Raw genomic sequence first — 14,768 nt, 5'->3', positions numbered from 1 at the left:
GTATTACATTAATTGATTTTCTTATGTTGAACCATCCTTGCATACCTGGGATGAATCCTACTTGGTCATGATGAATAATTCTTTTAATGTGTTGTTGGATACGATTTGCTAGAATTTTATTGAGGATTTTTGCATCAATATTCATTAGAGAGATCGGCCTGTAGTTTTCTTTTCTTGTAATATCTTTGCCTGGTTTTGGTATGAGGGTAATGTTGGCTTCATAGAATGAGTTAGGTAGTTTTCCCTCCACTTCGATTTTTTTGAAGAGTTTGAGGAGAGTTGGTACTAATTCTTTCTGGAATGTTTGATAGAATTCACATGTGAAGCCGTCTGGTCCTGGACTTTTCTTTTTAGGAAGCTTTTGAATGACTGCTTCGATTTCTTTACTTGTGATTGGTTTGTTGAGATCATCTATCTCTTCTTGAGTCAAAGTTGGTTGTTCATGTCTTTCCAGGAACCCGTCCATTTCCTCTAAATTGTTGTATTTATTAGCATAAAGTTGTTCATAGTATCCTGTTATTACCTCCTTTATTTCTGTGAGGTCAGTAGTTATGTCTCCTCTTCCATTTCTGATCTTATTTATTTGCATCCTCTCTCTTCTTCTTTTTGTCAATCTTGCTAAGGGCCCATCAATCTTATTGATTTTCTCATAGAACCAACTTCTGGCCTTATTGATTTTCTCTATTGTTTTCATGTTTTCAATTTCATTTATTTGTGCTCTAATCTTTGTTATTTCTTTCCTTTTGCTTGCTTTGGGGTTAGCTTGCTGTTCTTTCTCCAGTTCTTCCAAATGGATAGTTAATTCCTGAATTTTTGCCTTTTCTTCTTTTCTGATATAGGCATTTAGAGCAATAAATTTCCCTCTTAGCACTGCCTTTGCTGCGTCCCATAAGTTTTGATATGTTGTGTTTTCATTTTCATTCGCCTCGAGGTATTTACTAATTTCTCTAGCAATTTCTTCTTTGACCCACTCGTTGTTTAGGAGTGTGTTGTTGAGCCTCCACGTATTTGTGAATTTTCTGGCACTCTGCCTATTATTGATTTCCAACATCATTCCTTTATGGTCCGAGAAAGTGTTGTGTAAGATTTCAATCTTTTTAAATTTGTTAAGACTTGCTTTGTGACCCAGCATATGGTCTATTTTTGAGAATGATCCATGAGCACTTGAGAAAAAGGTGTATCCTGCTGTTGTGGGATGCAATGTCCTATAAATGTCTATTAAGTCTAGTTCATTTATAGTAATATTCAGATTCTCTATTTCTTTGTTGATCTTCTGTCTAGATGTTCTGTCCCTTGATGAGAGTGGTGAGTTGAAGTCTCCAACTATTATAGTATATGAGTCTATTTCCCTTTTCAGTGTTTGCAGTGTATTCCTCACGTATTTTGGGGCATTCTGGTTCGGTGCGTAAATATTTATGATTGTTATGTCTTCATGTTTAATTGTTCCTTTTATTAGTATATAGTGTCCTTCTTTGTCTCTTTTAACTGCTTTACATTTGAAGTCTAATTTGTTGGATATTAGTATAGCCACTCCTGCTCTTTTCTGGTTGTTATTTGCATGAAATATCTTTTCCCAACCTTTCACTTTCAACCTATGTTTATCTTTGGGTCTAAGATGTGTTTCCTGTAGACAGCATATAAAAGGATCCTGTTTTTTAATCCATTCTGCCAATCTATGCCACCTGCCTCGGCTTGGGAAACTTGCTTCTCCAATACTCTCAGCCGGCCCGGAAAGGGGGGAGGGAGTAGCTCGGACCACCGCAGCTGCCACTGATCGGGAGATCGCACGCCGCTCGGGGGTCTCACTGCAGCCGAGTCTCGCAGTCAGTCTAGCCAGCCCAGACTTTGGATAGCCCTCTGATCCGGGACTCGTAGTCGCGGACTTAAAGCCGAGACTCGAAGCCGCCCGCAAAAGAAGGGCGCCGCCTGCCTCGGCTTGGGAACTTACTTCTCCGATACTCTCAGCCGGCCCGGGAAGGAGGGAGGGATTAGCTCAGACCGCCGCAGCTGCGGCCGCTCGGGGGTCTCGCTGCAGCCAAGACTCGGAATCAGACTTGCCAGCCCAGACTTTGGATAGCCCTCTGATCCGAGACTTGTAGTCGCGGACTCGAAGCCGCCCGCAAAAGTGTGGCGCCGGCCGCCTTGGCTGGGAAGCTTGTCTCTCCGAGTCTCTCAGCCAGCCCCGGAAGGAGGGAGGGATTAGCTCGGACCGCCGCAGCTGCGGCCGCTCGGGGGTCTCGCCGCAGCCAAGACTCGGAATCAGACTTGCCAGCCCAGACTTTGGATAGCCCTCTGATCCGAGACTTGTAGTCGCGGACTCGAAGCCGCCCGCAGAAGTGTGGCGCCGGCCACCTTGGCTGGGAAGCTTGTCTCTCCGAGTCTCTCAGCCAGCCCCGGAAGGAGGGAGGGGTTAGCTCGGACCGCCGCAGCTGCGGCTGCTCGGGAAATCGCCCGCCGCTCGGGGCTCTCACTCACCGCAGCTGAGTTTCGCAGTCAGACTAGCCAGCCCAGACTTGGTTACGCTGTGTGTCCATTCCCTGCTGTAGCCCCGGGAGTTGTTTTGTACTGTTTCTGTTCACCTATTAGTTGATTTGGAGTCGGAGGAACTAAGACGCATGTACCTTACTAAGACGCCCTCTTGGATCCCCATCACCATTCCTTCTTAAAGCTGAGATTTTCTTTTAGGTGTCATTTCCTTCCTTCTGAAATAAATCTTTTAGAAATTCCTTGGGTGAAAGTCTGGTGATAGTAAACCCTGGTTTTGTTTTTATATAGAATTTTTAATTTCATCTTTGTCAGGGGATGATAGTTTTGATGACTTATTGTCAAATCTAGGTAACAGTTATTTTCTCTTAACATTTAGATGTTTTCCCACTTATCTGGCATAAACTGTTGTGGAGAGGTTTGATGTTTTAATTTTTGTTCCTTTGAAGGCAGTTTGTTCTCTCTGCTCTTAAAGATCTGTTTTTCTCTTTGGTATTCTGCAGTTTTACCACAGTGTGCCTAGATGTGGATTTTTCTTTATTTATGTTTTTTGGCATCTATTATGTTTCCTGGATCTTTGAATTTATGTTTTTCATTAATTTCGGACAGTTCAGTCAGTATCTCTTTAACCATTGCCTCTCCTCCCTTCTATTTTATTTTCTCCTTTTGAGGTCTGATTAGTTGTAAATTAGACTTTCCCATTTTGTTCTCTCATTTTTTTAGTAGTAAATTAAACATGTAATTAGGTGATAAAAGAAATACTCATCTGGACAGTTAGGTGGCCAGAGGGAATGTTGGTCCTGTCTTCAGAAGTGCAATTCTCTAGACTCCCTGATCCTACAAAGAAGCACTTAACCAGTGGACTCTGCTGAGGTCAGCTGAGGTGCTGTGGGATTCTCCAGATGTGGGGAGCCAGATGTCATGAGTGGTGCCTGTCTTTTTGGTTAACTGCTGCTTGTTATTGCCATGGGAAATATCTTTAGCAAAAGCCCAATGCACTGTTTCCCTCTGGTCACTTCTTTGCCATCAAAATATTCTCATACATACTTTTTCTATATAGAAAACTTAAAGAAACTTTATCCATATCTAGATCAGTGTTGTCCTAAGGGAAATATAATGCATGCCGCAAATGTGAACCATTTAAGAAATTCTAAATTTTCTGGTAATTATATGTAAAACAGTGAACAGAAATAGTTGACATTAATTTAATAATATATTTTAAAACTCACTGTATCATGTGACTGTGTGATTGTGAAAACCTTGTGTCCGATGCTCCTTTTATCTACCTTATCAACAGATGAGTAAAACATACGGAATAAAAATAAATAATAGGGGGAACAAATGTTAAAATAAATTTAGGTCAAAATGCTAGTGATCAGTGAAAGGGAGGGGTAAGGGGTATGGTATTTATGACTTTTTTTCTCTGATCTTTTTCTTTTTCTGAATTGATGCAAATGTTCTAAGAAATGATCATGATGATGAATATGCAACTATGTGATGATATTGTGAATTACTGATTATATATTTAGAATAGAATGTTAAGAATGTTTGCATTTGTTATATTTTTTAAAAATTAAAAAATTAATTAAAAAAGAAAAAAGTCACTGTATCTTAAATATTATCATTTCAACATGTATTCAGTTAAAAATAATGATTTTTTTCCATATAAAGTCTTTGAAGCCTGATGTATGTTTTCTGCTTATAGCGTAGTTGATTCAGAATAGCCATTTTTCACGGGTTCAGTAACTACATGTGACTCATTGCTGCCATGTTGACTGGTGCAGGTTATCTCTGTTCACTAAACTTCTCTTTGCAGTCCACTCCTGGTGCCCTATACTGTTGTATTGTTCAAGGTGGGGGGTGGGGGGTGGTTGTTGCATTTAGGCAACTGTAACAGGTTGAATTTGATGATTTAATCTCAGTCCAAAATCACGTCACAAATAAAGATGTTATAGTAAGATCCGTTCTCAGGAATGTCTCCAGGTCTCACTTGCATGCCTGCCAACCCCCAGTAGATTTAAGTGCTTATTTTTAGGGAAGAATGGAAAAAGTCCAAGAAGGTTATTTTTATTTTTTTATTACTTTTTTAATTTAAAAATTTTTAAGAAATGTAACAACAAACACAAACATTCTTAACATATCATTCCATTCTACATATATAATCAGTAATTCACAATATCACATAGGTGTATATTCATCATCATGATCATTTCTTAGGACGTTTGCATCGATTCAGAAAAAGAAATGAAAAGACAACAGAAAAAATTTCATACATACCATGCCCCTAACCCCTCTCCTTTCATTGATCACTGGCATTTCAATCTACTAAATTTAAGAAGTTTATTTTTAAATGGGATGATAGTTTCATTTAGTTATTATCTGGGGTTTATTTTGTTTTGATTTTTTAATTCCTCTCTTCCATTTTTTTTTTTAATTTTAACTTTTTATTGTATACCCTGATGCAGAGAATAGCTTAATGAACCTCCCAGATACCCATCACAGAGCTTTAACCAATAACAAACCATGGGCAATTTTGTTTCCTCTCTACCAATATCCATTGCTCATCTCCTGCCCTCACCGTCCCTGCATTATTTTAAATAAATTCCTAATATATCATTATCAATTCATCTGTATCAGGATTTGTCTAAAAAAATATAATCACAATACCATTAATACACTTTAAAAAGTTAACAGTTCTTTGATACCAATAGCTATCTCATAAATGATTTTGATGACTCAAATAAGGACCCACAGAAGTCCATAATCTGTAGGCTCTCTTTCTATATTAATCTCCCTGCCTTGCAGGTTATTTGTAAAGGAAGGTGAGTCATTTGTCATGTAGAATGTTGTATAGTCTGGAAAATGCTCGTTGTATTACATTGTGTAGCTAAACTGTTCTGTCTTGTAAATGTGTAGTTAGATGGAAAGCCCTGATTGGATTCCAATTAGATTTTTTTCAAGAATATTTGTGAAGTAGTGTTATGTACTGTTCTAGTTTGCTAGCTGCCACAATGCAATATACCAGGAATGGAATGGCATTTTAAAAGGGGAATTTAATAAGTTGCTAGTTTATAGTTCTAATGCTGAGAAAATGTCCCAATTAAAACAAGTCTATAGAACTGTCCAATCAAAGGCATCCAGGGAAAGATCCCTTGGTTGAAGAAGGCCAGTGAAGTTCAGGGTCTCTCTCTTAAGTGAGAAGGCACATGGCGAACACAGTCAGGGTTTCTCTCTTGGCTGGAAGGGCACATGGTGAACATGGTGTCATCTGCTAGCTTTCACTCCTGGCTTCCTGTTTCATGAAGCTCCCTGAGAGGCATTTTCCTTCTTCATCTCCAAAGGTTGCTGGTGGACTTTCTGCTTCTTGTGGCTGTGTCGTTCTGCTCTGCTCTCTCTGAATCTCCTTTCTCCAAAATGTTTCCTCTTATAGGATTCCAGTCAACTAATCGAGACCCACATAGAATGGGGAAAAATAAGTCTCCACCTAATCCAGCTTAACAACCACTCTTGATCGAGTCACATCTCCAGGGAGATGATCTAATTAAAGTTTCACACATACGGTGCTGAATAGGGATTAGAAGAAATGGCTGCCTTTACAAAATGGGATTAGGATTTTAAAAACATGGTTTTTCTAGGTACATACATCCTTTCAAACCGGCACATGTACTTTAATCAGGACATGTGTAATGTTCCTTCCTGGCTTTCCTTTTGTCAGAAGCCTTCAGTGATCACAGCCTAGATCTATTAATTAGATTTCTATAACTTTTAAAGGTCTCAAAATTTTCCGTCTCTTTATCTGTCTCTGCTGCATTCTGAGTCATTTCTTCAGTTGTAAGTTCTGGTTCACTGGATCATTCTTCAGGTATTTCGTATCTGCTGCTTAATGTGTTGACTTTCAAAAATTTCAACAATTAGTTATTTTCATTTCTAAAACGTTCCTTTTTATTAAGTTTGTTCATTCCTAATAGTACCTATTAATTGGTCATCTTTGTGTTTGCTTCCCAAACTTTAAACATTATATACATATTATACAGCTGTTGTATGTCTGACAGTTCTAATGTTGGCAGTCCTTAGAAGTCTTTTAAATCCATTGCTTATTGCTTCTGCTGATTATCATGGTAGCTTGACTTCTTATATGTCTGATGATCTTTGAGTTCATTGCTTGATCTTAATAAGGGGGGAGACCTTTGTGCCTAAATTGGATTTGAGGATATTTCCCTCCCTAGAGAATTTGCCTCGCCTTCTGCAATAGCCAAAAGATGCCATTCACCTGGGTCTCCATTGACACCTCTGAGGGTCTTGTGAGACCCAGACTCAGTTTCTGCATCCAAGCCTGGCATGAGGCTCGGTGTCCAGATAGCAGTGTTGCCATGGCCATTTGCCTTTTGGCAGCCCACCCCTCTGGCTCCAGCCCTGACCCCATTCCTGTTACTTTGCTCCCAGCTCAAGTTTAGTTTTTTTTTTAAGAAGAGGTTATCCTTGGAGATTTCCACTACCTCTTTTTTTTGGCATGGGCGGGCACCGGGAATCGAACCCGGATCTGCGGAACAGCAAGTAAGAATTCTGCCACCTCTTTTGAGGCAGTAGTGTTGTAAAGTGTATATCCTTTCCAGAATTTAGCTGTTCTGCTACGATGCGAGAATTGGGAAAACCTTCTGATGCCAAGATACCTAACCCTGGGTGTATGTGTGTCTCTCCAGGAGTTCATTGAAGAGTTACTATCTCCCCCTTTTGGGGGTCTGGTGGCATTTGTGAAGGAAGCTGAGGTTTTGATTGAGCGTGGACAGGCTGAGCGACTTCGGGGGGAAGAAGGTATGAGGATGGTGTGGTATTGGCAGTGGAACATGAGTGGAGGAGAAAAATAATATGGTGCAGATTTCACAGAGAGGGGATAGAGCATGTAAGAATGGGTTGGGAAAACATCAGAAAAAGAGGGGTTGGATGGTGAGGATGGCTGTTTATTGGGGAGACCTAGTGGAGTAAAATATCCCTATGCCCAGTTCCTCTCCAACATTGTCTTTCCTCAGCCCGGGTAACTCAGCTGATCCGTGGCTTTGGTAGTTCTTGGAAATCATCAGTGGAGTCCCTGAGTCAGGATGTAATGCGGAGTTTCACCAACTTCCGAAATGGAACCAGTATCATCCAGGTAACCTGCATCTCCCAACTTCCACTCCCACCTCCCCATCACTACTTTTTTTTCTTTCTTTCTCCTGGGTTCATTATCATCCACTTGACCCTTGACCTTCAACCACCAATTGTGGCCTTAACCTGATTTCTAATCATCATTATTAGCACCACTCCTCAGTCTGATCCCTCCACAATCTTCTCTGACCAGGGAGCACTGACCCAGCTGATCCAGCTCTATCATCGCTTCCACCGAGTGCTGTCCCAGCCCCAGCTCCGGGCCCTCCCTGCACGGGCGGAACTCATCAACATCCATCACCTTATGGTGGAGCTCAAGAAGCACAAGCCCAACTTCTGAGGTTCCGAATTCTGGGATCTGCCAGCCCTCTCCAGGGACTTCTGCACCCCATTCCATACCCTTCTGCACCAGGGGGTCCTCTTCCAGGTCTCTCCTTGCCTTCTTCTCCTGCCTTCATTCCTAGGACCCTGCCATGTCAGGATAAGCTGTGTCCCCTTAACTTTCTGAATTTCCCAGTGTCTTTAGTTTTCCCAAGAGCACATTCCCTTAGGCTTCTAAAAGGACCCCGATCAGTTTCTCAGTTTTGTCATTCTGCCATCACTTCCCCCCCCCCCCCAATGCTATTTTGTTCCCTCAGTAAAAATCTTCATTGCTTCAATCTCTGGTTTCCTCAGTTCTTGTCACCATGACCTCAGGTGTGAAGCCTCAACTCTTGAAATTCATGGCAAGGGGAGACTTCCTCAAGTCATTAATTTTTTTCACTCAAAATGATTTCTTTTTCTCCAACTTTCTGACCTAAGAGCTCAGCAACTTGAACACTACCATGCACCTTTCCTGGCCTGAGTTATTCCAAGATCAGTCTGTAGAAAACTATATATATTTAATATGATATATAACATTCTTCCCTCATTTCCTTTCTCCTTTCTTCTGGGGCCTTCAGCTAGCCCCATTTCTGTTCCAGGGTCACCTTCCCTCTCTAATTACCTTCTAGACTTACATCCTTTCTGGTAGGTGTCCAGAAAAAGGGCCTGAGATAGTAACCTCTAACCTCCAACTACTTCAGGCCAAAGAAGTGGCTGCATTTATTTTAGGGAGGGGACCGTTTTACATGTAACCCACCTGGTAAAGGAAGGTAGCCCTCTGGTTAAATAAGCAGAAACATCAAGGGCTGGACATGCAGCCTCAGGCTTGTCCCGACTGGTCTCTCAGCCTCATGCCAACGCTGGGATTGCCTCCTCTCCTTCGGGATCAGCTCCCTTAGCTTCTTTGGTTGTGGCTGTCATAGTCTCTTGCTGGAGAACTGCAGCACCCACACCGTTGAGAGAGGGGTAGGCCAGACTTGCTATTTGTCCGTTTTATCCACTTTGATCTGGAGTCTTCTTGCGGCCTCTGCCCACACACCTCATTTGAACTCAGAAAATAGCCTGGAGAGACAGGAGGGCGCCTTTAAATCCTAAAGGGAAAGGCGGGGCTGTCAGAGAAAAATGGTAATTTGGGAGTGTTTCCGATCTCCATCACCCCACTGCCAAAACTTTCCCTCCCCAGGTCCCGGGGAGGGTGATGGAAGGAAAGCGAAGTTGATTTCCCACTGAGGCCCCCAGGTCGCGGCCCCAACCCGCGGAGCCGGGGAGGGGAAGGACCCTCGGGGTCGCGGTGTGTGGTCGGAGCGCTGAGTCTGCGACGGTGCTTCGCGCGGGCTGGGAGGGCGAGCTAGAGCAGCCGCGACCGCGGGCTCTCGGGACTGGGGGCCGCGGAGACGGGGCGGGGGAATGGGGGTGGTGGGGCCGACTGCGGCCGCTCCTGCGGGTCCTGCCCTTTGCAGCTTCGCCGGGTCTCCGAGAGCGCGCTCTGATTGGCTTCGGAATCCGCTCGTCTCGCAGAGCTCGCGCCTCGCAGTTTTTAGCGCTAGAAGCTGAGGCGCGGGAGAGGAGGATGTTAGGGACTGAGGGTGGCTTCTGACTGGTCCAGACTCTCTGGGGTGGAGCCAAGACTGTCCCCAGCTGACCTTGCCTCTCCCCACCGCCTCCTTCCCCGCTTCCCCGCGGAGGCTCGGCGTCCTTCCAGGTTTACCCCGCCTGACTCTCAGCCCCAGACACCCACGGAAGCCTGCCCTGCCTACGGGCCTGTGCACGGCCGGCCGCGAGCTCCGCCCAGGCGCCTGCCCCGGGAATCCTGCAGCCGTTCACCTTCCCTTCCCAGATGTTCTCGTATTTGGCCTATTCAGGCCCAGCCTGAGGTGGACGGGGAAAACTAAAGATTTGGGGCTTGGGACAGGATAGGCGTATGAGGGCGGGTTCACAGAGAAGGGGTGCCTTCTCCCCGCTGGGGAGACTGCTGAAAGCTGAGTTCTCTGCAAGTCAGTAATGTTCCAGTGGAAGGAGACTGTGCGGGCTGGCACCTTGGTTCTTCGCAGCTTTGACCTTTCCTTCCTGTGTTCTTCTCCAAGCCCGATAACGTAGGGCTGAATTTTGCAGTCCTCACAGAGGCGTCGTGCTGAAATGTGTATGAGTGGTAAGGCTGAGGTTAGAGCTCCGGACGCTGGTGATTATGGAACCCAGTGGGCAGCATTCAGGTTATACTGGAGCAAACAGTTTTTTTTTTGGGGGGGGGGCGTTTAACTACCCTCGAGAATCCATACCCACCGTGTGACCCAACGGTCCCTCACAACTGGAAGATCCTGGTCGCAGAGCGTGAAAGCGAGCAGCGATGCCCAGACTGACCTCGAGGGGGCAGCATGACTCAGCGAATGGAGCTGTTCTCGGTCTGCTCATACCCTTGAGAGTCCGCTACCTTCTCTTCTCAAAAAGGCGGGAGAAAGCTACCTCCCGCGCTCATTAGGCTGAAGCTGCTGCGGGACTTTTCCTTTAGCCTAAATATCCTCAATCCTGTGCTTTAGATGCGGCGTCGTAATGCACGACCTTCAAATTTCTACCTAACTTCTTTCTTTTTGCTGATGACAACATACTTGACTTACAGATCCAGAAGTAGTTGAAATTACTCCCTAGGACAGAGCTGTGCCAATATCCTCCTTCTTTCTGCTAGTCCCTGAAACTGGTGTCAATCTGGGACAGAGGGTCCTCCTTGTCTGTACTTGGAGACATGGAGGAAGGACTTGAAAGTGTCCCCATGGGCTGTAACAGTCACCCAACTCAATTCAAGGAGTTCTATCCTTTAAAGAAATATCATTCCCTCTATTTCTCCTCCTCTAGGCCTTCGCCTTCCCTCAGCTGGTTTTTAACTGAGCTCTCTAGCAAACACTCAGTGCTCAACAGTATGTCTCTGCAGGGGAGCCCACCTCAGCATCATTGTCAGAGCTATTAAATGGGGTTATATGCCATGAGGACAAAAGAAAGATAAATATTGAGCCACCTACCCTCTATTTAAGGATGGCTTTTCTGATTTCAAGAAAATTAAGCATTAGGAAGAGCAGGTGAGTTGGTTGGGTTTCAACATAAAGTAGTCAGATGCTGTGAAGAGATTCAAGGAAAAATAGAGAAAGCAAGATCAAGACAAAACTTTGAGTGGAAGAATAGAAATCAGCTCTCCTCATCCTGGGGACAGTCGACACAACTATTCATGCCACATGTTAGAGTTTACAAAGTGTTTTCAGGTACCTTATTCAGCACTCATCTTAATCCCCTTCTCTGTGTCCCATGACAGGCTGTCATGGTTAGGGACAGGTGTCAACTTGGCCAAGTTGTGGTACCTGTTCATCTGATTGGGCAAGCGCTGGCCTGTCTGTTGCAATGAGGACATTTCATAGGATTAGGTCATGATCACGTCAGCTACATCCACAGCTGATTCCATTTGTAATCAGCCAAAGGGGAGTGTCTTCTGCAATTAGTGATGCTAAATCCAATCATGGGAAGCCTTTTAAGGAGGACTCAGAGGAGACAGGTTGCATTCCTGCTTTGGCTGGTGAGCCTCTCCTGTGGAGTTCATCCAGGCCATCCATTGGAGTCATCGGCTTCGCAGCCTGCCCTGTGGATTTTGGACTCTGCATTCCTGTGGTCATGTGAGACACTTTCATAAATTTTATATTTGCAAGTGTTCCCTGTTGATTCTGTTTCTCTAGAGAACCCTAACTAATACACAGGCACTAGGGATTCAGTAGAGAATAAAAGTCCTTTCGTCTCATAGGGCAGATAATTCATCTCACTGAATTTATGCTCCAGGTCTAAAAGGAGATGTTCACCCTGTTTCATAAGCTTGAATATATAACGAGCTCAACACCACATTCACCCTTTGTTCAATGACTTAGATTGGGAGCTGTGGAGCTGAGGAGGGAGCTGGCTATGCAGAAGCAACAAATTCACTCTAACAAATAAGAGTCAATTATTGGAAAGATACACAGAACCGAAGGAAAGCTGAGCAGACAGGCTTTGGAAAGGACAGAAGCCAGGATATTTCTGGGATCTGGGTGGCAGGGATCAATGGTCAGTGCTTCCATCAGAATCAGTTACCTTGGGTCAAATTGCAGGGAGAGAACTCCAGTTGGCCTAGCTTTGGTTGTGTGCAGACCTTAGGCCGAGAGAGGGCAGGGCCCCTCGATCCCATGTAAAAATGGGATCCCTCTACTAGAAAAATGGGAAATAGATTCTAGATGTCAAAATCCAACGGAAGTCTATGTACTCAAGTCCCAATTTCATCAGTTATAACCATGTAACCCTCTGTGTATCAATTTGATTAATGTCTAATTTCTTCTCTGACCATTGTGGAATATGTAGTTAGCTTGTCTTCCCATAAGACTATAAAGATTAAGCAGTTTCTTATAAAGAAGCAACAGTGTTTATTGCCTCAATAAATTCCAAGTGCAAAATAGTAATATTAAGTACAAGTCTAAGAGAAGTTGCTGGAGAAAGACCAAGTATGGCTTAGAGAAAAATAGCATCTGTGTGAGTGTGTGTGTGTGTGTGAGCTGGAGAACACGTGTCCTGCTCCAACTGCACGTCCTGACCATGTTCCTCTGAGCAGCAGTTGGCCTTCATCTCCTTTGGAGAACGTTTATGAAAATGCAAGTTTAAAAATTATGGTATTGAAGCAAAGGCCAAGCCCTTGTTCTTGTTTCCATTCTGTTGTTGTTGTTTTTGTTTAATTTGGTAAAAAATATTTTTTGAGAAGCAAAACAAAGCACCTGCCTAATGGAGGAGGAGCTGTAATGAATAAATGAGATCAGAAATGTACAGCTCCTGACAGAGGGAGTCCTCAGGAAACGTTAGTTCCTTTTTATTGCCATGTTGTGACTTGAAGGGCGTCTGACAGTAAGCACTGCTTCCTGGTGCCTTCCCTGATTTAAGTGCTGTGTGTCCCGTTGAAGAAGCGTGTCTTCTAGGTTCCTGTACCACAACCCATGTTCTCTGTCTTTGGGCTCTCTCACCTTAAACACATAAGATGCCATTGTCTTCATGAGCCAGGAAAGACAAACATCTGCCTAGGGAATGATGATACAGCTGTGCTGAAGGCCTATTAATTTTCCTTTCCAGACTGACCCAGTCTTTCAGGCAGTGGAATCCTTTGATGCTTCCACCCAAATAGTTGGAGAATGATGTCCTTGAGTACCAGGTTGTCTCCCCATCCTTTCTTCAAGTATCACATTCTTGGGGGGCTTTGGATAGTGGGAGAGCCTCTGGTAGTGGTTCAGATGGCAGCAAAGGAGGTGTGTGGGAAGTTCCTACTCCCTGACCCTGAGACAAGGTTTTTGAGGAAAGTCTGGTGGGGAAGTTAGGTCTGAATATGAAGCTGGGAGAGGTTCCTCCTACTGTCCAGAAGGCTTGTAGACAGGGAGCCTGATCGCTTCCTTTCCACTCTGAGACATCGCTCACTCTAATTCAGAGCCCTAAACCTAGGATGCCAAAGAGTCTATGAATGAGGATGGGGAAAAATTACACTTTATTTTTACTAACCTCTAAATGAAATATAGCATTTCTTTCTATGATAAGTGTAGACCCTAAACTCACTAGTATCACCTTCTAGTTGTTGCAGAAATTTTAAAATGTCCTGTCTGCTTTGTAATTACTTTGTAATGATGATAGTTGTTAGAATCACCACTAGATCTTACATCGCCAATTTGTTTTTTATTTTAAAAACTATTTCAGTAGGACCGTTTTCCTTGGTAATCCTATGTGTTTTATTTTATGTAGTTGAAAACTTTTGTCTGTGGATCCCTGGGCTACACCACACTGCCCAAGGGGGGCCATAGTATAACAAGGTTAAGAACTTCTAGATCTCCAATGAGAGGGTATAGTTTCCTGTTTTGCATTAATTTACAGCCGTGGTCATTGGGAAGGCTCTATTCATGTTTAAACTAAATGTTTGCTGGTGGAATTTCTGCCAATATTTTCTGGCCTCCTTTATTTATTACTCGATTCAATTATTTATTCATTCACTAAATATTTAGGAGACATATCTTGTACAAAGCTATGTTGCACAAAATTATGCTACTAGGTGCAAAATAAGCCTCACTTTGGGGCCCTTACCACCCCCCAACCCCTCATAATCTGGTAAAGGAACGTGACTATTTATTCACATGGGCCCACTGAGCGGTTTACCAAGGTCAGGGCCCAGGGAGAGTCGCCCTGGGTACAGGCAATCAGGGGATGCATTATAGAGAACTTTAAAACAATACAAAGGCCAACTTTTTGTTGTCACCATGCACCAGCAATTCTAAACAAGGCCAGTGATAAAATACTCCTCCCTTGGGTAGAAGAAGGAGTTAGTCCCCCCCAGCCCACCCAGCTTGGTATGCCACTGAGCACAGAGGGTTAACCTTTTGTGGCTTACACACATACATGTAGCCCCTCAGGACTTCCCTTTCCCCTCCTCAGCTCCTCATCACAGTTCTCACCTTATTCCAACCAGGGTGGGTTTGCTGAGCTCCTAGACCAGCTGCCCTAGAGAAAGCATCAAGCCACACTCCCTAAGTCAGCTACATTATTGTTACTCAAGGAAGCTGCCACATTTGAGCATTTCCTCCATTTCAGGCTCCGTTTATTTGTGTACACCCCCTCCATACACACAAAACGCACACACTTTGTTGACTTCATTAAATATTTATTTTTCTATTTTATTGATTTAATCTCATTTCTCCTATTTGCTCTAACTGAATTTGATATGCTAAACTTTTCCTAGTGTCTCAAGATAA

General features: G+C 43.7%; 1 protein-coding gene and 1 long non-coding RNA gene across 2 annotated transcripts in view; one reads left to right on the top strand and one right to left on the bottom strand.

Annotated features, from left to right (window-relative positions):
- Positions 1 to 8,282, top strand: part of VPS52 (VPS52 subunit of GARP complex) — a 34,621-nt gene extending 26,339 nt beyond the window's left edge. Inside the window, exons 18-20 of the mRNA XM_077161481.1 lie at positions 7,185 to 7,296; positions 7,512 to 7,630; positions 7,820 to 8,282. Coding sequence (XP_077017596.1) covers positions 7,185 to 7,296; positions 7,512 to 7,630; positions 7,820 to 7,966 — 378 coding nt within the window. The 3' untranslated portion in view covers positions 7,967 to 8,282. The remainder of the gene's footprint in view (positions 1 to 7,184; positions 7,297 to 7,511; positions 7,631 to 7,819) is intronic.
- Positions 1 to 10,281, bottom strand: part of LOC143684487 (uncharacterized) — a 28,397-nt gene extending 18,116 nt beyond the window's left edge. Inside the window, exons 1-2 of the long non-coding RNA XR_013176046.1 lie at positions 10,026 to 10,281; positions 8,747 to 9,051 (exon numbers count right to left, since the gene is read on the bottom strand). This is a non-coding gene — a long non-coding RNA (uncharacterized LOC143684487). The remainder of the gene's footprint in view (positions 1 to 8,746; positions 9,052 to 10,025) is intronic.
- Between the last annotated feature and the right edge of the window lie 4,487 nt (positions 10,282 to 14,768).

This window comes from Tamandua tetradactyla, chromosome 5 (genome assembly GCF_023851605.1).
Source record: "Tamandua tetradactyla isolate mTamTet1 chromosome 5, mTamTet1.pri, whole genome shotgun sequence".
NCBI lineage: Eukaryota > Metazoa > Chordata > Mammalia > Pilosa > Myrmecophagidae > Tamandua > Tamandua tetradactyla.
Note: the sequence above shows the minus strand (reverse complement) of the source record. Positions and strands in the feature narration are given on the sequence as shown.